We start from the raw sequence: 25,307 nt of genomic DNA on the forward strand, positions 1-25,307 counted from the left end.
TGAAAAGGCGCATAGTTTCTGTACTAAAGCCACAGCTTGTGAGCACTCTACAGCATGACATCATCTGGATAGACATCTCCCTTTTACTGAGTTGCATTTGCTACAGTGCTTCTGTTACACTGCACCATCATGTGGGGAGTAACAGTACTGACATTACCACTTGATGAGGCCTCTGCTCCACTGACCTGGGGTGGGAGCTGACTAATTCCATAATGCCCAACAAAGCATCAATTATGGATATAATGACAACCTCTGCAGTGATAGCAATGTAATTACAATTCATAATTGGAGCTTCGGAGCTCAGATTTACTCTGTGGGGAAGATATGCAGCTGCCACAGAGGCATTCATCGCCTTGAATGTTCATCCGTTAATTTGTTTTCTGAAAGCTGCTTTGGTTTACCAGCAGTTTGTCGAAACGATAAAGAAATATTTAGTTTTTCAGTGGAGCAATCTTCTCTTGCTGGGGTTTGTGAGACAGACTGGACTGGGCTAATGTCATTACAGCTCTAGAAATAGTGAAACTAGATATATTCCATTCTGAGAGTTCACCCTGTTTATTGTGTTATGAGACTCTGGCTGCATCTCACGCATTTAATCAGCTTTTCGCCCCTCTGTGCCACAGTCTAAAACACTGATGCTGCTTTCTGGCATTTTCAAAATGACTTTGACTGGGGCGGGGGGATATAAAAAGTTTGCAGATTTGTTACTGTTTGCTCACAGCCAATTTCATTCTCTTTTTTTCCAAACTCCAGGGAGGCGCAGAACAACCGGATGCTTCTGTCAGTGAAAGACAACAGTGGCAGCCACGGCTCGCCCATCAGCGGCAAGCTGGAGGGCATTTTCTTCAGCTGCAACACAGAGTTCAACACAGGCAAGCCTCCGCAGGACTCCCCTTACGGCCGCCACCGCTTCGAGGTCCGGGCTGAGGTACTCTTCAACCCTGACACCAACCTGTATTTTGGAGACTTCTACTGCATGTACACAGCCTACCATTACGTCATTCTGGTCCTGGCGCCAAAGGGCTCTACAGGAGATGAGTTCTGTAAGCAGAGGCTTCCTGCGCTAGACATCACCAACAACCGCTTCCTCACGTGCAAGCAGGATGAAGACGGCGACGGCAGTCTGGTGTTTCACCACGCCCAGGACGTCATCCTGGAGGTGATCTACACTGAGCCCGTAGACCTGGCGTTAGGCACGGTGGCTGAGATCAGCGGGCACCAGCTGATGAGCATGTCCACAGTAAACGCCAAGAAGGACCCCAGCTGCAAGACCTGCAACATCAGTGTGGGACGCTAAGAGAAGGCTGAATGTAGGAGAGGGAGGGAAGGACTAGAGGTGACTGACCTCTAAACACACACAGGAAGTTCATAAGTACTGATGAAGCAGACCAACACATGCATGAAGCAGCAGATTTAGTAGGCTCCCAGACATGCACACCGACATATCTCTGACACCGCTCTGTACTCTGACGAGACCATCATTCCCAAAGAAGAGTGGAGGGAAAAAAAGAGGAAGGTACACACTCTGCACCGCTGTCTCCTCATCTGAAAAGGGTTACCCTAAATGTCGAAAACATGCATCAAACATACCTAAAGATTTCCCACGTAAGGGACCACCAAGTAAACCTGGGACACCAACAACACACATCCGTCCTGCAAGTCAACACAGGCTGACTAAACCCTTTAACTGTACTAACATGGGCTGCTTCTCTTCAATTTCCTGTTACTTTAAACACTTGCCCCATATTTTGTTAATGACCTTTGCCTTGTTATTATTGATATGCTGATGACCGAGTGTCCACTGTCTGGGTGGACATGCATTTTGTTGTTTCCAATTACTTTGACCGTCGTTTTAGAAATGTTTTCTTGTCATTCCACAGTAGATGAATTCAGACTTGTTTTTGTACCTCCTACTAGTGGCACAGACTGGTACTAAAACTTTCGAGGGCTGCAGCATCGATAGTCATCTTTCTTTATACCAAAGGTGTTAAAAACAAGACGTGAAACCGCTGTGGAGTCTAAACACTACAAATGCAACAGCCTCTAAAATGTGTATTCACTAAGTCTTCAGCGACCAAGTGTGAACTCCTTGTTAACCTTTTAAAAAAAAAAAAAAAAAAGCATGATGCAGCTCTGTGCAGCATGAGTATGAAAGCTGTCAGTACCTCTACCATAGCAACCTTTTCTGCAACAGTCGCTCTTATTTTATTGTAGTCTGTGGAAAGAAAGAAAGTAGAACCATCAACTGTGTTTAGCAGAATAAATGTGAAAAAATATTTATTTTTATCGATACATTCATATATATATTATCTATATATAGAAAATTATATAAACCAGAAGTGCACAATGTCACAAGTTGGATCATTGTCAACAACAGCATTTAGGGGGAATTATCTTCATACAGGCAAAATGGGGGATAAACACAAATTTGACAGCAGATAGAACTTGCACTACAATGCCAACGTTCACACGCTATTTTCCAAGGTGAACACGTAAATCCGATGGTCACAATTTGAAATTCTTAATGCATATCATAGCACAATGTACAACTAAAAAACTGACATGCACAAACACGACAGGATTGTCTCATTGATCGCATTTAAGCTGACACCACCTTTTGCCAAGATAGCACTTTTTTAAAAAATAATGCAGTTTCCACATTAACTATGGACAAAGCTGTCAAAAAATAGTATTTTGGCGAAGAAAAAAGCGAGTAACAAAGTGCCATAATAGTACAGTAATCTTAAAATGACTAATATGTAACTAACATCAGGTTAGAGCTCATCGTCCTTGACATAAATTAGTGCTACATAGATACACTTGCTACATCAGGTTTGTGATAAGATGCGTCGTAAATGACACAGGATGTGTTTTGGGGACTAAAAAAACTGCAGTCGTGCAGCATTTCATTCAGACTGTCAACAATGTCCATCAGATTTCTTCATGTAAAGTGCATCAACATAATGAGCATGGCATGAATCAAGACCAGACCAACCGGCTTCACAACCTGATTTTTCAGAAATGATCGAGTCCTGTTAGGTTAGATGAAAGTCCCACTGTGAGTTCACTCAACTGGTCTTGGTTGAGTCCTGTTTACTGAGCAGGGCCTCCAGTAGACGGAGCTTTGCTTTGAGGTTCTTATACTGGCAGTACTCCTCTGCCATCGGTCCACGGTCCTCCTTCTGACAAGCCCTGTTAACGTGACATGGAGGGAAAAAAAAAAAGATGCAAACAAAAGGCAAAACTTCAGTAGTTTCAAACAACCTGCAGCAGCTTCCATAACTGGTTGATAGTCCCTATGTTGCCTTACTCAGATAGCTTTGTACAGTGTGTATTGTAATCAAAAACTTACTGTATTTACTTTGGAGGACTAACATGTACAGTAGGAAGGATGTGTACAGTTCAGAGGAAACGTCTATCTCTTCGTCTCTTTCCTGAGCTCTCTGTGCTGTATTAACGTTAAGTGAGTGTGCATTACACTGTCGTACCATTATGATGGAATTTCTTTTGTGGATGTTTTTTCTTTGTTTTTCACAAGGCATTGTTGAAAACCAAACGTTCCAAGTTTATTAAAAGACTAAATAAAATTCAAAAAGCCAAGTAGTTTGGACTGTGTGTGTGTGTGTGTGTGATCTTTACCTGCCAGTCTGCATGTAGAAATGGTCCTCGAACTCTCGGAGCGCATGGTGCAGCCTCCGCTTCTCTAATCGTGCAGTCCTGAGGTGATCCAGTAACTCTGGTCTGTCAAGAAAGAATTTCTTAGAGTTGTTAAACTGTCTCTGAAATGTGTGCACTTAAATTAACGGAAACAAAACTATGACAATAGTTTAAAGGAGTACTTTACGCACTAAATGACCATTTGTGTATCAGTGATACATGCTGTGTTACTTTGAATTCGTGTAGAAAACTAATCTTTTATGCCTCTGCGGAAAACATTGATTTATTGATTGGGGACTGTGTTTAACAACAGCAAAACTACATCAAAACATCTGTTTACAAATTCTCACACAAATAATGCAGTATAATCCCAGTGTTATTTATCCAGTTGTTTGCTCGGTACTTCCCAAACACACGAAAACAAAAAACAAAACAAAAACCCCTTGGTAATGGAGGCTGCCTTTGAAGAGAGCATATCAGTTTTGCTTGCGGTTTAGTTTTTTATAGTAATGTTTTAGTGAAAATGCATGTGTTTGGGAAGCACTGAGCATCAACTGCATTAATGACACTTAGATTATGCTGCAGCATAAACACATTTTAATATAATTTTGCTGTTGTTAAACTTGGTCCCCTATCAATCAATATGTTCGCCATTTTCCGTGGAGGCAGGCAAGAAAAACAAAGTTTATTTGAGGCAGCGCGACGTGGCTAACTGATATAAAGCAGTGAAGCACGGCTTTAAAGCAAAAGAAAGCTATTATATGAAAAACTTCAACAGCTAATTCTGCATGGTAAAATAAAAAAAAAAAATCACACCATAGAGCTGTTGATGTTACACACACACACACACACACACACACACACACACACACACACACTGTACCTGGAAGCCTCATGCAGTGTTGCCATGGTGATGATCTGTGGCTGGAAGCACTTCACCTCCTCCAGCGGGGACACCAGTGGTGTTTCAGACATTTCTAAAGAAGGCAGACGCAGCGACTCATCTGAGGACACACACCTGGGAGATTTCAGACGCAGCGGCTGCAGCCTGGGGCTTCGCTGTTTGGGACGCTCTTCATCCGAGCCCTCCTCTTCCTCCTATGTAGACAAACACACACAGGGATCATTAATCCGTCATAGTAAACATTTGAGAAAAAAAGGAAAAGAAACAGAAGGTAGAAAAGCTGAAAAATTGTTTTACTAGCTAGTCATATGATCTGTTTGAAATCACACACTATTCATATCAAGTATGACATTAAAAATAATTTGATATAGTCATGTGATGCAAAGGAAACATATTATATTACTATTACTTGATACTTAGTCTGGTGGTAATGGCACACTTAATTATCAGTTGGCAGTATACAGTACATACTGACTGAGGATGTAGTAGGCAGTATGTTAGTATGTGATTTCGAACAGAACCACACAATAGTGTGGTTATTGTTTCTAAATTTATTCGCTTGCCATTCTGTATTTTGCTGAATGAACTGAGAGGTCTCACAATAGTTTGGTGTAGCACTCATATTTTACCACTAGAGGGCAGCAGAGTGACGCTCTTCTGTATGCCAGGGTCAGTTTTAGTCACACATAAGTTAAATATAGCGGGTGTGTCGTTTTTTAAAACCTTGTTTTATTTTTATTATTTTGAATTTAGTATTAGATGTTTACTCACAATGGTGGTGATGACTGTTGCAGCAGCAGAAGAAAGCAGCAGCTGCTTTACAAGACGGTACCGATCGTAGAAAGGTTTCATCAGAGTGCGCTCCTGCCTGGTGCTCTGAAGACACAAACAGAAAACACATTGTCATTGGTGGTAATACACAAATGGAAATAGAGGGTAAGCACTGATGGAAGGAGAAGGAGAGGTGGAGCTGTCAAGTAAAGAAATAGGACATAAACATATAGGTGAGTCATCTAAGCTGATCTTACCGGTCGACCGTGCAGACTCTCAAAGTAGAGCAAACACTTCTGCAGGTTGGTCTTCTCCACAGTCATCTGGAAATGGGACATCTCCTGCACAAACAGGCACAGTGAAGCCTGTTAGCAGCTGTTCAGTTTGGTCGACATATTTCATGGATCAACACACAGATTGTCCCTGGCAGCCCTGGGAATCCGACCACCAAACCTATGTTAATATATTTAGCGAAAGCAGTTCAGCGGTAACAACCTTAACGCTGTCGGGCAGGTCCAGCTCTCGTCGTTTCTCCTTCAGTCTGTTGGTGATAGTGTTGACAGTTTCCTCCACATTGGGCTTGGTGTTGCTGTTGTTGTTGAGCGTCTGTAGCTCAGTCCCTGTTGGTGCTGCCTCCCTGTGGTCTGTGTTGGTCCTGCATGTTTCAGGTGACTGGTGGAAGTCTCTCTGCCCTCTCAGACCCCCGTCTTCTGATTGTCTCAGCTTCAGCTCTAACGGAGGACAGCAGTTCAGACAAATGGTATGGTTGCAATAATACAGTGGTGGAAAGTAATTAAATAAATTCATTCAAGTGCTACAATTAAGTGCAGTTTCAGGTATGTTTATGCTAATTTATACTCAGCTACATTTATTTGACAGCTGGAGGTAGTTTTCAGAATAACATTTTACATTAAAACCAAATGATAATCTTACAAAATACAAAGCATTGTCAAATCTTAAACCAGTGGTGCCCAACATTTTTGGCTTGTGACCCCTTACAAAAAGAGAAGTGTCACATTTCAGACATCTAAGTTGTCAGTAGTTCCACCAAAGAGTGATGTTTACAGTAAAATAACTGTTAAAGAGATAAAAACATGTTTCGTAGCACATAACTTTATTATTTCTTCTTTTCTACCCCATTAATTATTTTACAACCCCTCAGACTTATCTTGTGAGCCTTGTGACCCCTGGACTAGACTCCTAGGCTGAGAGCCACTCAAATTAATTAGCTGTATATACAGGAGTTAAAACTAGCTCTAACGTGACCAGCTTCAACAGAGAAAAGGCACTTATTCATTAATGCATCATTAACAATCAAATCATGTCATTTATTATCAGTCACTGGGGCCATTTCCTGCAGAATGAGTGCATTTACTTTTAATGCTTTGAGTACATTTAGTAGGATTTGAAATGCAAGTCTTAAACTTGTAATGGAGCATTTTTACATTGTTGCATTTGTACTTATACTCAAGCAAAGATCTGAATATGTCCTCCACCACTGCAATCATTACTTTGTGTGTTCGAAAGTGTGTTTATGGTAATGAAACTGACCTTTAAGCTGCTTGCGACTCCTGATTAGCTCCTTCATCAGTCTGGCCACCTCTGGATGTGCCGTCTTGTCGTTGTGGGCCGGCTAAAAAAAGAAAAAGCAACAACTTACATCACTGTCTGTCTCTTGCATTAAGAACTTGATATTTTTTTTCTACCTTGTCCCCTGTTCCAGATCTAGGTGAGTTCTAATTTTTATATTTTGTTCTTTAGCCGCCCTGTCAACCAGTTGACCAAGTACTCATTATTTAACAAAATGTAATTTTCCAATGCACCAGCAGAGGGAGTGATTTACTTTAATGTGATGTTTACTGTAACAACCACAGCATCATTTAAGAACTTGAGTATCACTAATTCACACTCAGCCAGACAGGTGCACACACACACACACACACACACACACACACACACACACATCAATCCATGGCTCTGGGAGAGACAGTTATTGGCTCTGAAAAAATGCAACACTGAGTTTCACACTCTGAAGCAATAACCTCCAATCCAATCATGGCTTTGGAGGATCCAGCCGACCAAGCAGCTCCGATTTCTCCCCTCACCTTGTAGTGCTTCTCCTGTTCAAAACGCTCCTCAAAACGCCTGATCCTCTTCCTCAGGGTGTGAATGTGTCGGCTGAGCACTGAGATAGACACAGAGCCCTCGTCTGCCTCTGCATGGACACTGCTGCGAGTCCTGGGCACAGAGAAGCACATATGGTTCCGTGATGTAAACACTGGTAACCTGCAAGTGTCCACTATCGGTTGGCTGGCATTTGCACTGTGATATTTTTAAACCACTTTTACACCATGCCATCTGTGAGTCACTATTCCTGAATAAAGTTAGTGAGGAAGCAGTTTTCTTACATGCGTATGTGCTGTGAGCACGGTGGAGAAGGGGCTGCGTCAGGGTCCAGGTTGTAGCGCAGGCTGTGACTGAGGTTGGGACAGCGCGGTGAGGGAACGGGGCAGTCGCTGGTCGTAAAACGAGAGAGGAGTGGGCTGGTGTTGGGGCCCGGTGGGCTCGACAGGGTGTCTTTTCCTGAAATCCCCTCAGAAAGATTGGCGGTTGAGAGGACAGGACTGGAGTCTGATGAATGAGAGGACGGAGTGTTTAAAGTAAGAGAGGAAGGAGAAAATATCAACTTAAATCACTCATAATTTTGACTTTTTTCATTGAATTTGGTTGGATTAAAATGTCATTTTTTAAACTTAATTAAGGAGGACAAATGGATATAATGAGATGAAAAAAGAGAGAAAGAGGTGGAGAGGAGGAGGTAGCATGAAAACAAGGAGTAAAGATGGGAGGGAGAGAAAGAGATAGAGACAAAAAGAAGGAGAATGACAAAGACAAATCGCAATTTCCTATTCAAGCTACTAATATTAATATCTTTCTTGGCATAAATGTAATTTGGTCTATCTGTGAGAAATACAGTGCAGTTACAGTTTTCGTTTTTAGCTGTCTACGGTTAAAACACTGGTTCTTAAAATTCAAGACATGGAAATAAAGAACAGCAAGAGAAGTACATTTCATATTATTGAATATATGTACCTATTCATGGTGTAAAGAGCACCTATGCAGTGATGCAACAGTAACAGCATCGTACCTTGGTGCACCGTAACTCAACTAATCAAGAAAAGACCCACCCAGCTCTGAGAAATGATGAAGCTCATATAACTCGCTGTCAAGCTTTACTGTCAATTATTTAATGTGCAGCAAAGGAATAACAGCAGCAGGAAAGATGCTCTGACTGAGAACAGTTGATGAATTAGGTTCTATAAATAATGGCAGTAACACAGTGTATATGAAGTGTGGCTCTTGCACTGGTTTGACTCCTAATGAGACCCTCCAAGCTGAACATACTGTACTGTGAGGTGCTTTGGACGTCATTATATGTTGATAATAAATTAAACGTAGATAAATTCAGTAAAAGGCAATGGGATTTTACAACCAAACATAGGTGACATAGTTAACAGTGGATGTTCAGAAATCATTCTATCAGCACTTCATTGCCTTTGTCTTACCAGACTGTGATGAGTCCTGAGCTGGTGGTGACGATGGCGAGTGGAGAAGCAGCTTGTGGGTCAAACACGGGCTCTGCTCTTCAGTACAAAGAGGCTGTTGCTGGGCAGGTAGGTTATCGAGAGCTTGGGGGTCTGTCGGTGCAGGCAGGGGTCCCATGTCAGCCTCCAGGGCTTGTAGCTTGAGGGAGGGGCTCTGGAAACAGAAGCAGAACATGTCCTCAGGGATGCAGATGGGCAGCGATGGGAGAAGTCAGGAAGATGTTTGCGTGGCGAGAGTCCTCAGTGGTTCACGAGCTGCTCAGGAATCTAGAGAAGTCCTGTAAAACCATTTTACTTTCTCCCATGAAAATAAATATCCTAGCACTGAAGCGTGGTTGGGCAGAGAGTTGAAGGATGAGGTGAGATGAGTGATTGTCCTCTTAAGAAAGGAATGAGTCAGAACAGAGTGAATATAGCTCTATGAGCAGGCTGCTTTCACGGGCGGCTGAAGTGCGACAAACAAAATCAAAATAAAAAAAACAAATCTTTGATCGTCCAAGGCTCCCAGTCCGCAAGGGAAAACATAGAAACGGTCACTACGAGCAGTACGAGTTGATGCGTATGTTCAGTAAACAGACTTTCCTCTGCTGCAGCTCACCAGCCAGGCGTTCAACCAGCTAGACAAGAATCCCACTGAGTTCTGTCAGTGAGTGAGTGAGATTCCTATTGTGCATCAGCACACAACGTGGGATCCCTGATGAGCCACACGTCGTTATTCCATTAACGGTATCGCTGTGACTTCGAGATCAGCTGCTTTGCGTTTGTGGGTGTGTAAGTGTGTGAGAGTATAGCTCGCTCCCAAAGAGAATCTCTACATCCACATGGTCTCCCTTCAAACCGGCATTCCCGGCACTTCTGCTGCTGAACTGCCTCCACATGGATTATTCATCATGCACGGAAGAAGGGGGGTGGCGGGAATACCGCTCATCTCTGTGCGTGTGGTGTGGGTGTGCGTGCTCGAGAGGAGAGCGGTACTGTATGTGACGAGGCGTTTCCACGGTAACGTTGTCAGACCAAGCTAAGGAGTCTATTTGATGGACCTGCAGGGAGTCACGTAACTGGTTGCCTCTGTATGAGTGTGTGTGTGTGTGTGTGTGTATGCAGTGAATTCTGATGGTGCTACGCAGAGTGATCAAAATAAAGACGCAGATTTATTTGGGTCCTTTTTTTTCTTCATTTAGCTGTTCTGACATCATCCTCAGCATCATCATGAACAACAGCAACACTAGCAGCAGAAAAGGGCTCGCCTTCTGATTTCTCACCCTCCTCGGCTTTCATTCATAAAAAAAAAAAAAACCCCACTGCCTTGTGCGTCACACAGAGGAGGTGGAAGGATGGAAGGGAGGGGAAGGAGTGAGGCTGTTACTGAAGCAAAACACCCACAGGCATGCAAGCTCGCACCTCGAATATACACACACACAGGTGCGCACATAAACACGCGCACGCACAAATACACACAATCGCCAGAGGCACCGGGGGTCCTGTTGTCATAGATACCCTTGTCCTGAAAAAAAGTGTTAATTTGTGTATCTAAAAAGACTGAGGGGAAGGAGAACTTACGTCATGGCTGCTGGTCCCGCCTCTGCAATCATTGTGTCTGTCAGGAGAACCACTACATCCTCCTCCTCCTCCTCTTCCTCCACTTCTCCCCTGAAGGAACAGACAAGTCTTATTCCTGAAGCCCACTTCGTGACACACACCAGTGTGGGCACACACACCCACTCGTACACACAAAAATGTAGGTTACACTGACACATAAAGAGAGATAATGAATTTCTTTCCTTTTACTGACTTTTTCAACTGATCCAGTTATTTTTTCTATCTGCGGAGTTCCTTTAACAATAGCTGAGGCGGACCAATCATTTTTAAGTTTGACACATTTTGGAAATAACTCCAAGTTGGATAGCGACTACCCTCACTGTAATCATCATCCTGCTGTGTGACCCTTAACATTACAAAGTTGGATGTATTTTGTTCTGGTATTATTTTGGGTTATTCTGGTGTTGTATAAGAGTCCTGGTTAATAAAGATGCACAGCACGCTAAACTTGAACACTTTACCATCTCTTAAAATCTTTAAAAGTACTTTAAAATTAGTTATTTATTTGCCATGATTCTTTTTAGCCCGATTCCTGTATGTTTTGTGTTTGTGAGTTGAGTTGAGTCTGATGTGTTTTTTTGTGATTGTTTTATGTGTCTGTTTGCACTTACATTCAGACTTTTTAATTGTGCTGCTCATCTTGACCTGGACTCCTTGAAAAGAGACACTGTATCTTACGGGACCTTTCTGGTTGAATGAAGGATAAAAAAGACTAACACAAACAAAAGACTAGCAACACAACAGTTTAAAATCCTCCCCTTTTACCCTGTCTGTCCTGGTAATACAACCATTTTATTTTTAAACTTCGTTTTTTTATCTACTATCCTAGGTGAACTGACTCGACTTTAAGGCTCTCTCAGTAGTGGTTTTTATATGCGTTAGTACAATTTGCTAGCCTGCCAGAGGCTACAAACTCAGACCTGGGCATCACAGAATGAATGAATTTAAATGGAAGCCTGTGGGAATAATTTTGAGATGGCAGTCATACACTTCACAAAGGCCTGTTTACCTTGTCAGACACTGTAGTTATGTCTTCTGTCTTGTTCTCTACGCAGCACAGCCTGCTGAAAAACAAAATTCTGTCAACAACAGGCAAATACAATAAAACTGCATTAAGTATTAATAAAAAAACAACCTTCAACACTGATTTTCCCACTGTATTTACAATCCATGTGACTTAAATAAACATTGAGCTCTGTCTGTATTCATAATCAATAGTGTATCAGATCTGCTCACAGGCTGGACTGCCCAGCACATTCTGTAGCTTAGAGGCCAGACGGTCATCTGGCACGGCCATTAAGGTTATGGTTTATTCATGTCTGACACTAATGAGGCATATTTTAGGAGACCTGTACTGTAGCTCAGAAGAGGCAGCGCAGACAAAAAGTCTGCATGCCACCACGCTAGGGTTGACCTAATCTAGCTAGCTGGTCGGCTCCACGTGAACCCCTGTGGCAAGGCAGTGTTATTTGGACTAGAATCATATCAAAACCATGACTGTGAGCAGCACACTGCTCCGATAACCTACTTCTCCATTTGACTGCGGGGCTGAGAGATGAGCCGAACTGAGATGAACCAGGGAGTAGCCAAAGAAATCAGATTAAATTATTCTGATGCATTTTAACTGCCCCAGAATTACTAACAAAGCCCCTTATTTAATGGCTCTTCTCACTGACTTGAGATTGTGTTTGAATCTCATTTAAATGTCAAATAGCTGATTTCAGAAAATGTGAAATGGCACTTTTTTATTCTGCTTGGATGCTATCTGTCACGACCAATGAACGAATGGTCTGTGCTATAAAACCTGTACAAAGTGGAAACGACAGATGAAAATATAACTGCAACAAAATGCCATCCTGTGTAGTCTTCGAGCAAAAGTGTTCCTCTCACCTTTCTGTGAGCTCAGTCTGTGTTTGGGTGATGCTGTGTGATTCATTCACTCTGCAGCAGTCTGAAATAGCTGATTTCTGCCGCGCATCTGTGGAAGCCTGAAAAACAATTCAGTCCATGATATACATAACCTTCTGCTCCAACACTGAGCTCAAAGATTTGACACTTTAAACATTCAAAGCATAATTGTATTTTGTTACACTCCACAGAGTGTATTTTGCAGCACATGACTTTACTTTTTTTTTTTTTTTTAAATTTGCCACATTTTCATAGATGTAGAAAGAAATTTGAAAGATCATAGAAACAGTTGTCACTGAATCAGCTAGAGATGTTGAGTGCTGACAGCTGGAGACAGATTAATGGGCTTGAGAAAGAGAGAGAAAGAGAAATGTAACAAAAGAAAGACTATGAGGACTAAAACAAAATAAGAGAAAATCAACAATGCATACCGCTGAGCAGTCGTCTTTGATGGGTGAGGAAGGTGTCCTTCTATTCTCTACCTCTTCTACTTCTTTCTCCTTTGATACTGAGGTGAGTGGTGGCACCTTGTGCTGTGAAAAGGCCCTGTTGATGAGGAAACACTCGTTACACTGGAGAGAAATTATTCCTATCTGTTGTAGTATTAAAACTGATTGTACGTTTGAGTTTTGAACAGGTAGTAAAGGGCAAAATGTTTATCTTCTCAAAATTGCTTGAACAGGTGTGACACTGCTGTCACCTTGTCAAATCATTTCAGGTGAAACACAAACAGAAGTAGCACTCACCCTTGCGTGGTACGCTCCACCTCTGGTGGCTCTCCCCGGAGGCGATGAGCTGGTCTGCTGTGATGCGGTTGTTGCTCTGGCCCCAGGTCAGTGGGGCAAGAGAGGACACATCCTAAATCTGCACTACCACTGCTCTCCTCCTGAGCCTCCTGGTCTGGAATCAGATTCTGAATGTCAGCGCTGACGTCAGAGCTGGTTTCACAACCCTGCGCCGGTGTGTCAGGGCTGTGGAGAGACACAAAGACAGAGTGAGATGGACAGAAGGTGTGCACACACAGGAGGTGAGGAGAAAAGGAAATACCACTTACTAATACGGCAAAGTATGTTTTTGTATTGTAACTAATGGCGGTATTAATAGTAGATTTATCACTTGATGATTTACAGATCAGTTCTCTACAAAACAGTGAAAATACAAGTATAGCTCATGAGACATAATGGAGGTACGTGAAATGGGACATCATGATAAGCTATCTAAAGCTTGAGAATAGGGGCCAAGACACTGAGCAGATACTATCTACAATATCTGTTTCCTAACACATTGTCTAGATTAAAAAAACAAATACATGTATTATCCTCCTGAGACCCCGTGTCCTCATATGGGGACATCACAATTTGAGTTTAATTGACCTTATACTTTATTCTACTTAACTCAGACCTGTTGTCCTCATTTGTGGATACTTTTTGTGCCATGTAGTGGTAGTGAGAGCACAATACACTAATCCATGTAAAAACAAGATGGCAGCCATCTCTACCAAGTCAGTCTGCAGCCAATCCCGACACAAAAGTGGACAAGGTCCAAAACCTGATCACGTTGTATGGTTGAAACATGTTTATTTATGATTAATAATGTCAGTACTTCCATATGGCAACAAATTTGACCAACTTAATCGTTGACAATGCTTCGTTTTTTATACTTATCGGGTCCTACTGATCCCAAATAGCTAGGAGAAATGCATACCGAAAAAAGTTTGGGTCTCAGGAGATTAAACATTTACAACCTACAAAACATCTGTGATTGACCAAAGACCCTTAGAGCTAAACTATCCTAACCCTGACGACTGAATGGCCGGAAGACATTATTGTATTGGCTGAGGACATAGGAGGGTTTTTTTTTTCTGTTTGTTTTTTTAAGACTCAATTTTTGTGTTTTCAATCTGATTCCATACCATTGGACCTCTGCAAACAACACTAAAGCTCATACATTTAAGTTAATGTTTTTTTCCCCTTTGTAAGTCCTTTAGGGTTTTTTTTAACAATAATTCATTATATTGTCATAAAAGATTGATGTTGATAAATTTGTAATAAATGGATTTTGTCCCAGATGCTCAGTAGCCCTTAGAAGTCTTCCAGAAAGAACAAAAGGCAAACCAGGCAAAGAGAGTTTTCATAACCTGGCAACTTGAGTCTCTGAACAGACAATCCTGCACACTGCTCTTGCTCAGCTTCACAGTTTATTAGTAACACTAATGTTTTTGGTCCTCCTGGACCTTCATCAAGAGTGTTCACACTCTTAAAGGTCCAGGAGGACCAAAAACATTAGTGTTACTATTAAATTGTGACGCTGAGCAAGAGCAGTGTGCAGGATTGTCTGACAGCTGGATGTGTGAATACCTTTCTCAAACTAATAACCTGGCAACCTGAAATTATTATTATTATTTTTTTAAATGGTTTATTTCTGATCTATAAGGCATTAGTGAAAAATTTATTAACTATTAATTCAATTTACAATAACACACAATACAATGTATACGTCCTTTATACGTAAAAGGGTTCCTCATGAGATAGTGGTACAGAAAAGTTAAAAACGGAAAAAAAGAAAGACAGAGATGAGAAAGACAATGAAAAGGACAAGAGTTAGAGTGGGGGGAGAAGGGGAATGTTGAGATAAAAACTGGACTGATAGATGGAATTGAAGACAGTAAAGAAAGAATAAAAATTCCAACCAAACCTGTAGAATATTGAACAAATATTTTCAATATGCATGAATAAAAATAAAAAATACAATAGGTCCATGTTAAGTTGGCAGGAATTCAATTCATGGAAAATCTAATACAACAGATTTTAATTGTATCAATCTCTAAATCACAAGGCTAATGTAAGCTAACATCAGTGAATCCAGCTGGCCATGAATCAGCAGTGCTTAATCTATGGCTACACTATGACACGTCTCATGAAGCTCTAATGAGCTGCTCCCAGCAAAAACAAACACAACTGATTTGCTGTGACGCAAACCAAAACAGCCCACTGGTCACGTACTTGCTTAAAGCGGTGTGTGACTCCAGAGCTGTAACCTACAGCAGATGGGTCAGTGCAGAAGCGGCAAAGAACTAATGTTAGCTGCTTAGGCTGCTGTCAAAGAATGAGACACGCGGACAGCAGCCGGCATTATGAACATGAATTATTTTCTACTTCAAGTTTCCTTTCCTCAGGCAATCTCCATGTTAACAGAGCTTAATCAGACAGAGCACAAATAAGCCAAGCTTTCCAAAAAAGCTAGACAACAATAATCACTGTTCACGCTGCACACATCAGCACCTGCCTCTCAAACTACAGATTTCCTTATCAGTAGATAGCAACATTTCTCTTCTGTGCTGAAGACCACCATGCATTATCTCACTCACTTGGCGAGGACTGTAGACCCATGGTTGTTGTCACTGATGCTGAAGCAGATGAGACAAGAAAACATCCTTTGCCAAAGCGTCTAAACTCACAGCGGTCTACTTTACAGAGTTACATGTGACAATGAACAGCCCGCTGCTTTGGAGGGATGGAAAAAGCCAAAGACATAAAGAAAAGAGAGCACAGACGTCGATGGTCAACAGCACAAGTGACACCCGGAGGCAGAGAGCTCACCCAACCCCTTCAATTACTGCTACACACACACACACACACACACACACACACACACAAAGACACGTAAAGCAGCACTTCTATTTGGGATCAACAATGACAGTTCCAGCACTGTAATATAAGTGGAAGTCGACCAAAGAGGCTGAGATAAGACAGCTCACATTAACTGACAAATAAAGACAAGGGTGAGAACAGCTTCATGTAATCATACTCAAATACACCAGTTTATACGTCAACTGATTCGCTCAATCAGAACTGATGAGAAATTCAATACTGAGATCTTCAAAATCATGACAACATGGTGACGATTACTCATGTATATCAACCATATAATGGTGTTTGTATGACATATATTTCTTGACCTACATAAACAGACTTGACCTGAAGATGGATCATTGTAGGAATAAATGAAATTACTTACATGAAAGAGACATTTATTGTAAAATATTACTGAAGTAAATACGTAGCTTACTGAAAACCCCCTGTCCTTTATCTTAGAATTAAATCTTGTGTGCAGTAACTGGGGAAGAGACAGAAAACAGACTTGTTTTGAAATCAAACCCTCTGTAGGTATAATAAGACTGGAGTCAATATGGACTGTGACGTTAGTGGGAAGCATAGAGAGCCAAACAGAACAGCATGCAAATGCCGGGTTTTTTTGGGAAAAGAACTACATCCCGGTGACAAATCCCAGTCTGACATTTGCAGAGGAAAATAATGGAAAAAGGCACCTTTCTTATTTGTTTATGCCAAATTTCACAAAGGAACTATGAGAAATGTGGTTACTTGATCTGGTTGCTGTGTTGCTGCTCTTGTCATGAAAGTAATAAATAAATGAATGCAAAAAAATTATTTTAATACCACAGCATTTACTGCAGTTTTTCAATCTGTTTGTCCTCAGTTGAGGAAACAGCGCCTGCACTAATAAGAAAGAAGGACAAGCTCTGTGCCTTGGATTTCAGACAATAAATGAGACCTAGAAACAGACAGTTGGGATGATGCAGCATCTTATGCCTGCTTAACAGATGAGAGTGGGAAGCTGTGAGATGAACAATTATTGATATTTGTTTGCCCCACAAGTGCTAAAAAACAAACACTTGGAAGTGGTGAGAACACTGGTATAAAACTGGTATAGCTTCTACTTGAGGATTGGCACTCAGCATGTGTGACAGCATGTTTGTATGAAATGACCTGAGATAATGCACTTAAAGATGAACCTTTTCTTGCTCTAGGCTGCAAAGACATAATCCCTCAGTGTCTGGTTTTATGAAACAGGGTGAGAACAAACTAAAAGAGCCATTTGGCTGGCGAGCAGCTGAATTAAGTGCATCAGTGTGAGCTGTGGAAATAAACAGAGGCTTGTGTCTGTTGATGTACTGCTATGCAAAGACCTGGACGGCCACCAACCCTTTCCCATGTACGCTGGGAGAGACACAAACACGCACATTGCACATGTCATGCCACCTGCACATCTTCATCTACTGATGACTCCTCTTTTAACTCACATGTGTGAGAAGTTAAATTACAGTCTGGCTCAGACTGACATCTGGCTGTCGTGCTGCTGCCTTTGAATATTTCTGTGACCTTCATATCAAATGTTGCCATTAGTTCACAAGGATCTTATTAGTAACACCTCGTGCTTGTTTTAAAATAATACCATTAAACTCAATCCTACTGAGGGCAGATCTATTTCATCTCAAAGTAAACAGAACCACACAGATGCTTACAAAAAAAACAACAAAAAAGAGTCTTTATCTCCGTTAGCTATGAGCAGAACTCCACAAATTAAGACACCACATGCTTACATGCATGGATGAAAGCCAGAAAATTAATCAGCAAGTGCATGTGAATGCCATGTCGCATGCTGACTAGGGGCGGACAAAAATAGTAAATATATAAATGTATTTGGATGTCTGCAACCTTGTGGCAACCCACATTCACAATTTAAAAATAGAAAATAGCACAGTAGCCTCCAAGTTCTGAGTGGGAAAAAGTTCCCCGCAAGCAGATGGCAGCGAGTATGGAGATTCTGTCAGGGGGACCAATTTGCCATTGTTCCACTTCTCTGCTCCTTCAAGCAGCTAAACTGTGATGCTATTTTTTTACTTGGCATTGACTAAAAGTCAGCTGTGCAAGCAACAGCACATTTTCATGTTGGCGACAGACACTGGGAGTCATGGTTTCTGTAGAGAGGTTGGCGTCACAGCTGGTTTTTTACGACCATGAACAGAGTGCAAAAGGCCTCCAGGGGTTGGCCTTAATTCCTTGTGTGTGACGTCTTAGCCTTATTACCAATGATACAACCATCAACCTGACAACTGACTAAACGATGCTGAACACAGAGTCAGGGGGAAACGTCAGGTCCTAATTATCCCCCCAGGGCAAGATATATAAAGAAAGGCTCGTGTGTATTCATACCGCATGAATGTTTCCTGATGCTTTAACTGTAGTACAAGCAGAAAAACACAGCTGCATGAACACAAATAATATCTACGTATTTATATATCTATCTAATGCAGTTACAAAGTCACTGATGCTAAGGTGATGACAGTACCTGTTGAGTTGAGATTGCATCTGTATTGTTTGGTTTACAGCACTGGTCGAAGTGGTCTCTCCCTCCAATGTCTCCACACTATTCTGCTCTGAGTGACCGCTGCTAGATAGGACCTACGAAAAACATCACGAGTGAATACAGACAAACACACACCACTATAGAGAGATAACACAAACACTAACCAAAACAAATAATTTTTGCATTATCTATATGCATTTACAATCAACAATGTGTCTGCACATTATCCTCCAAGACTAAGACCTTTATAATACCCCAGAGAGTGCAATTTAATAGTGTTTCTACGGTAATATCGGTCAAAGAGTGCCAAAAAGCCACTTACTAAAAGTAGGAATTTATTGACTTTCATACCATATTTTCATCAGACCCTCCCAGCTGTATAATTCTACGTACATTCATTAATTATTTAACACGACCTGGAATGAGATAAGCAGATAGTGTTTGCTAAAGGTCTGATGGCGTGACTCAAACTCCACAAAAAAGGATTAAACATCCTCCTGCATGCACAATACATACTCCCATTTCTACTTTAAAAGGTGAGGAGATAGAAAGGTTTGAAATTTGCTAATCACAATTATCACAGTATTTTTAAACTGTGCTGATGCAAACACTGAACTCTTTTCACCAAGTTTTACACTGAAAACCACGACATACAAACATGTGAAAACCATATCAAATGTGCATTAACATTAACACATAATTGAAGTGCCTGCTCGAATGTCTGTGCATGCTGCACGCCCACTATGTAAACAAGGGAATCGCAAAACAAACCCACGTTGCATGCTGCGCCTACGCACCTGCGTCTGAGAGACTGTTGCTAACTTTGGCTGATGCTGAGCAGTATTTACTAGGAGTTATTCAAAGCGCGGTAATCAAACATGGTTTTAGAGATAATTCAAATTTGTAAAGGTAATAACTGTCAAGAATTTTACAAGGTTTATTGTCAAACATCTCTAGTCTCCAGACAGCCAGCATCAGCATATCAAAGTATCTCTTTAATGTTACTGTTACGAAAGGCAATAAAAAACATTCAAGACCTTTACAGATGAAATTCAGTACAGATACAATACAACTTGTTGATACCCTGTACATAGTACATGAGTTCAAAGACGGGCATTGTTTGTTTGGAAGTGTTGTGATTACATGATTTACTGTGATACTGGCAAAATAAAGAGGTGTAAAAAGACAGACCATGACAATCACTGCTGTAGCAGTTTCTGTCAAAGGGAAGAACAAAAAACATGGTTTACCTCAAAGTGTGAAAGAGCAGAGAGAGTAGGAGGAGGAGGTGAGGAGGAGGCAATCGAGGAGGACACTGTATCCTCGGCTGGGATTGGAAAGAGAACCTCCTGATGCCTCAAAAGATGGAGCAAAAGGGCATTAGACACACTCTGCTCCTCCAGCATCCTGGGTCCTGCAGGAACACTGTATAAAGAAGAGATAACAATATCACATATACTATGTGGTGTGTATTCAAAATGGCCCTCTGTGAAGTGTTGTGATAGACACAATGGAAGAGGGTTCCATCTAGTGGAAGGCGGCACACACATCTGTGAACCGAGATGAACCGCTGAGACTGCATAAGGTAAATCAAAGTCTTGCACTCAGGAAAATAAATGTCACACTGACCAAAATAAACAGCTAGGGGGGGTGAAAGCTTGCGAAGCTTCATTTTGACATTGGCAACGTCTACATTTCAGAGACATCTGCAGCCTCTGGTCAAAACATTCACCATGTGGAGGTAAGCACCACCTCAAAATAGTCATCACGTTTACCTGGAAACAACTATTTGTCTTCAATACACCACGCTGTTGTTGATGTCATGCATTCTGTGCTTTTTTAGGATGTACATGATGTTTACATGGTACGAAAGGCTTTACACAGCATACACCCAGGGAAGAGAATGTGAAAACTTTGAGTATTAACAGACGTGTGTTTACATGACAGGCAGGTCAATTGAAATGACAGGACAGGAGAAGCCTGACACATGGATTACACAACAGACACATACGAGGGCAACAAGCTGTTAAGAGGCTTGGGTGACAAATATGCATGAGTTATTGGGCGGGAGGGCGTGCTGCCAAAGAGGCTGTCACACATGCTGCATGGCAAGAACATGTGCTACGATGTCTGTCATAACAAGTAATTCAGTATTACGCTGAGAGCAATATTATTAGGTTTTTGAAACAAGCAAAAAATACAACAACAATGTATTAAAATGAGACCAACTTGCAGCATCTATCTTTCATTCATTCTCTAATCTATTTCATTCAAACCATCATACTATTCCTGTCTTCCTCTGTTGTTGTTCTATGCCTGTAAACCCAGAAAAAAATGCATAGGACATTCTCCAACTCTCTGCAGCTACCGCAACCCAAACCCACCCCCAACTTTTTCCAAGCCTCTGCTGCCAACTGCACACTCCCTAACTGACTCTTCTTCCTTTAGCGGTAATCATGTGACATTTTCCACTCATATAGAGAACCTCACAGCGTGACTAACGCCACATTCCACTGGCATGCCATTAACTTTCGGAGAAGAGAGGGCTGGTATAGATGAGACTGGAAGATCAAGGGACGGGAGGGACAATTAAAGGGGTGGTGACTGAATAGTGTCTTTTCCACTGTGGTAAAAACTGACACAACACAAGGTTAATTGTAAAAGTGTCTCCCTCAGGACTGTGTTTGTTTACAGTGATGGCTGCGTTCTGTAAACAGGAGGGGAGAAGCAACCGGCAAAATCCTGCTGACCTCTGTCGTATCAGCGTGTCTTTTTGTGTGCCATGCTCTGCGTTATCAACCACAATCCACACCCATTTCCTTGAAGAGACGAACCAGACTCCACCCCAACATAGTGGCGCAGCTGTGGAAAAACGTAGCTTTAAAAATAACCACTGAAGCTGGTAAATTGAACCAAAAACTTAGTAGGTTGGTCTCATGACAAACAATGCATTTTTTGAAGAAAGACCACAAATATGTACTTCCAGTAATTGCGAAGGGAACATTTTTGCTCTAAATTGTTGAACTCTAGTTCTTGATCAGAGAAATCTCTCCAATTGTATAGCTCTTTAAAGTGTGAAAACCAACATTTAAAAATGTACATACAGGAGATCAGTCCCTCTTAAAGTTTCACAACACAAACCAGACTGCTCAAGGTTAATGTCAGAGTGTACCCAGTCTGTACTGGTGTGATTGGAGGAACCTTGTGTCCCAGTACAGGTCTGGAGAGGATTTGAATGTGGCAGCAACTTACTGAAATATACAAGGCCCAAAGATGGTTGCCAGATTTTCCACAGGCATTTGATTTGATTGGTTGTTAGCGGCCACTCTGGACAGGAAGTGGATGAGGTAAGACAAAATAATGAGGTTGTCATCAGGCACGTGGCAAAGATTTTCTCTCAGAGACTCGTTCATCTCTGCCTCATCAGCACATCCTGAAAAATATGTAAAAACACAGAAACAGCATTCATTAAAATGCACTTCAATCATTACTGTTTGGTATCTATGAATATACAGTGGATAACTGGCCTCAGATTAATTTTAGATGATATGTCGGGCACAGTACTTTTCAGCCTTAAACACAGCATAAAAATTAAGAATAGAAGCAGCCAAAAACAAGAGCAACAAACCACCCAAGTATAAGCAGCTATCATATACACATAAAATAAATTCATTCATTCATTTAAACACATCCCTTTAAGGTTTAGTAATCTAAGATGGGCAACTGTCAACAGGTGTTGCCTTTTACTGAGTGAATAATGAATTATTTACTCAAAGCATAATCATTACATTAATAGTTGAAGCCCTTGCTGTGTCTATTGTTACTGTACTTAGAGGAGAAGACATTGGGCACAGAAGGTGATGGAGATTAATTTAAAATCAAAAATGTTCTAGACACTGGAGACTTCTTAAATTTGTTGGTTTAGACTTCTACATCTGCGCAAAGATTTGCTCCTTATTGTAGAAGCAGAAGTGTCCATACAATAAAACACATCTGTCCCCAGAAAATTAGGTGTTGCTCTTTTCTTTAAGTGTGTGCTCCTCCGTTATAATTGATTTATTTAAATAACCGAAGAGCAATTATCTTCAACACCACTATTCTCTAGAACGCGATCATTTCCCTTGCCTTTCACCTCACACAGGCTGGAAAGCAAGATTGGCTACAGAATATCGATACTGAATCTTTGAGGGATTCAGCTTCTTGCTAAGGAAAAACTTCAGTCAGGTAGACACTTGCCAACAACAGGCCTTTACTGACGGTTTCCCTGCTTTGCCACTCTGCTGTCTCAGTAGTTTAATGCTTGTTCTGTAGCTCTGGGGTGTCCAGAGGTACAGTGAGTCTAAAGAACATCAATAACAGCTTTAATTCAATCTTGCCTTCACTTCTACTCTAAAGAAGTGAATGAAAACAATGCCATTATTTCCAGTACCTTTCCTAGTACTTGTGATGCTCAGAACCATCTGTTTGCGCTGGGGTTCGGGAACTACGGGGGTGGGCAGCTCCCGAAGGAAGAGTTTGAGGAGTGAGGCCACAGTGGGGACATCTCCCTCCTGCTCCAGGTCCACCCTCTCTCCACTGTCCCACCGCTGCCTCAGCTGCCTGGTCCTCGCTACCGACCCACACAGTCGAAACAGACCTCTGTGGTGCATTCCTGTGATAAGAAACAAGTCGTTTTAGTCAGTACACATGCAGGTGTTAATTTGGATTGATTGGGCAAGAGAAAGATAGAGGGAAGTCAGGGAGATGGGATTACCATTCTTATCCAGGAACTCCACCATGTTTCTTAGCACAAGGGGCACTCCACAGACCATTTGCCCATCCTCTCTCAGTGTATCAAGGGCGACACCAAACACACGCCTGGCGGCCAGTTCAAGCTCTGAAACCAGGGTGGGAGAAATGGGCTCTGGGCTGACCTTAGCACTGGGCCTCAGGATTCTCACAGACGTGGGGTCACTCTGCATGGAAGAGGACATGCACCAGCTGATTCAAATGTGGCAATCAAATGCTTCCTTCATTAACCTACTATGGTCACATTCCCGGATGAACACAGGTGTTTTAGAAAAGCAGTAACAGCCTGTCATCTCGAACCCCTCCTCCATTTAAAGACTCCATAACTTGATCCATGCTGTGATGTATTAGCTGATTATCAATAAAATCCTACACTCATTCAGGACACAATGGCCGGTCCAGGGATTAATGTTACATTTAGCAAGCTAGTAAAGGCAGCAAGACAAGTTGACAAACGTATTAGCCACATGATACTGCATCTTTCCGTGTCACAAAAACAGTTGCTAGCTGTCTTTGTGGAGTTTATTGATAATAAAACTTTGAAAGAGGTGTCCTGCCCGATACACCTAACGTAATATTAACAGGTCAAAATGCACTACACAAAGTGGGAAATAAAGTCGAAAACACCGAAGACTTTGATAAGACAGCAGTTAGCGTTAACTGCTAACCGTAGCTAAACTTACACAGAGCGACACTGAAGCGCTTGCTCCCATTTTTCAGCTCACCGGACCGGGACAACTCTCCATTTCTCACTTGTAGTCGTATTTTTCCCTCCTCGACATGATGCTCCACTCTCAAAAACTCTCGGAAAGTCCGACGCACGACGAATAATCACCGACATCGTCGTCACATCTCAACATAGGGCGTACAATGAGTGAAAAAGACTGTTAAAATGGGGTTAGCTAGCTTACTCCCCACCGAACCGTTAGCTCTCTCGAAAACTGTTTATGTTGCTAGTCACGTGACACACTAGTAACCATGGTGACCAATGATAGGGTTGCCAGGGGAGGCAGGCTGGCTCGGGATGCAAAGCGTAAGTTGACTGATTTGTGTAGTATGAAAATTGATTCCTCCAGAGAGCACTTTGATGATTTTCCTATTAGAGGCTTAATTGGGAAACAACAGGGTGAGGTCGAGATGTTTTCATGTTGTAATGGGAGCTCAGTGTGCCTGTTTAGGGACTGTTCTTTATGAGAGGGGAGGGGGAGGTTCAAAACAAGGGAGGCAGATCAAATATTTTTTTAAGCACTGAGGGAGGGACATACAACGTTAATGTATTTATTTTAAATACCCTCTAAACCCCAAAGCCTCAGGCAGGTTTGAAAGGCATAGCTATTTAAAGGAATTACACTGTTTATCATAGCCAAAAAATATTAAAACAGAAAAATATAGAAGCTTAAACAACCAAAAGTGTCTGAATTTGATGACATGGCAATGACACTCAACAACACACTATCATTCTCCAGAGTAACATATGGCAATTTTAAAATTTCAGCAAAAAAAAAAAACCTTGCAACTAGATCCAATAAAATAAATAAATAATAAATAAAAATAAATTAAATTAAATTAAATTTAAAAAAACGGGTACAGATGACCCAAGGGCCAAGAGGGGGGGCATAAAAAGGTCTATGGTTGACCTTTAAATTCGATCACAAACAATTTATTTACTGACCTATTTCACTGACAGTACAATTTAAATGTATTTACATGATAAACAAATGTATTTTTTATCATTTAAACACATTTCAGCATGCTGTGTAATGCTTCCACCCTCCACAGGTATTGTGAAATGGCGTGATCCATCTGACAGAGGGGTCAGATCATGATTTGATTTTCTTGCAGTAATTACTTTAGTCAGTGTTTGATTTTACTTTTCTCCAATCATTCCTTGGAGGGCATATTTTCGG

The 25,307-nt window shown here is 41.5% G+C and overlaps 2 protein-coding genes across 3 annotated transcripts in view; one reads left to right on the top strand and one right to left on the bottom strand.

Annotated features, from left to right (window-relative positions):
• Window positions 1-3,597, top strand: part of phyhiplb (phytanoyl-CoA 2-hydroxylase interacting protein-like b) — a 30,416-nt gene extending 26,819 nt beyond the window's left edge. The window contains exon 5 of the mRNA XM_033613217.2: window positions 754-3,597. Coding sequence (XP_033469108.2) covers window positions 754-1,297 — 544 coding nt within the window. The 3' untranslated portion in view covers window positions 1,298-3,597. The remainder of the gene's footprint in view (window positions 1-753) is intronic.
• LOC117248281 (protein FAM13B-like) lies at window positions 753-24,330 on the bottom strand. Of its 2 annotated transcripts, none has more exons than XM_033613216.2 (21): window positions 24,084-24,330; window positions 23,366-23,567; window positions 23,042-23,263; window positions 21,865-22,045; window positions 19,863-20,037; window positions 18,595-18,707; window positions 13,191-13,415; window positions 12,876-12,990; window positions 12,427-12,524; window positions 11,546-11,597; window positions 10,498-10,587; window positions 8,899-9,091; window positions 7,741-7,963; window positions 7,438-7,570; window positions 6,884-6,965; window positions 5,828-6,063; window positions 5,590-5,673; window positions 5,333-5,437; window positions 4,541-4,755; window positions 3,640-3,741; window positions 753-3,192 (listed from the first exon to the last, which is right to left on the bottom strand). In XM_033613216.2, exons 1-21 carry the CDS (start codon window positions 24,111-24,113, stop codon window positions 3,069-3,071), a joined length of 3,000 nt encoding a protein of 999 aa, XP_033469107.2. In that variant the 5' UTR covers window positions 24,114-24,330; the 3' UTR covers window positions 753-3,068. The 2 variants fall into 2 exon arrangements, with proteins under 2 accessions (XP_033469107.2, XP_033469106.2); XM_033613215.2 differs by having other exon boundaries at window positions 11,546-11,600.
• Between the last annotated feature and the right edge of the window lie 977 nt (window positions 24,331-25,307).

This window comes from Epinephelus lanceolatus, chromosome 17, assembly GCF_041903045.1.
Source record: "Epinephelus lanceolatus isolate andai-2023 chromosome 17, ASM4190304v1, whole genome shotgun sequence".
Lineage (NCBI taxonomy): Eukaryota > Metazoa > Chordata > Actinopteri > Perciformes > Serranidae > Epinephelus > Epinephelus lanceolatus.

Bases quoted from the DNA above. Each gene is read 5' to 3' on its own strand.
- LOC117248281 (XM_033613215.2), bottom strand. From the start codon at position 24,113: ATGGGAGCAAGCGCTTCAGTGTCGCTCTGT. The intron at 20,038-21,864 runs GTAAGTTGCTGC...TTCTTTATACAG, and splicing joins TTTGGGCCTTGTATATTTCA to TGTTCCTGCAGGACCCAGGA. The intron at 12,991-13,190 runs GTGAGTGCTACT...CCTCATCAACAG, and splicing joins GTGGAGCGTACCACGCAAGG to GGCCTTTTCACAGCACAAGG.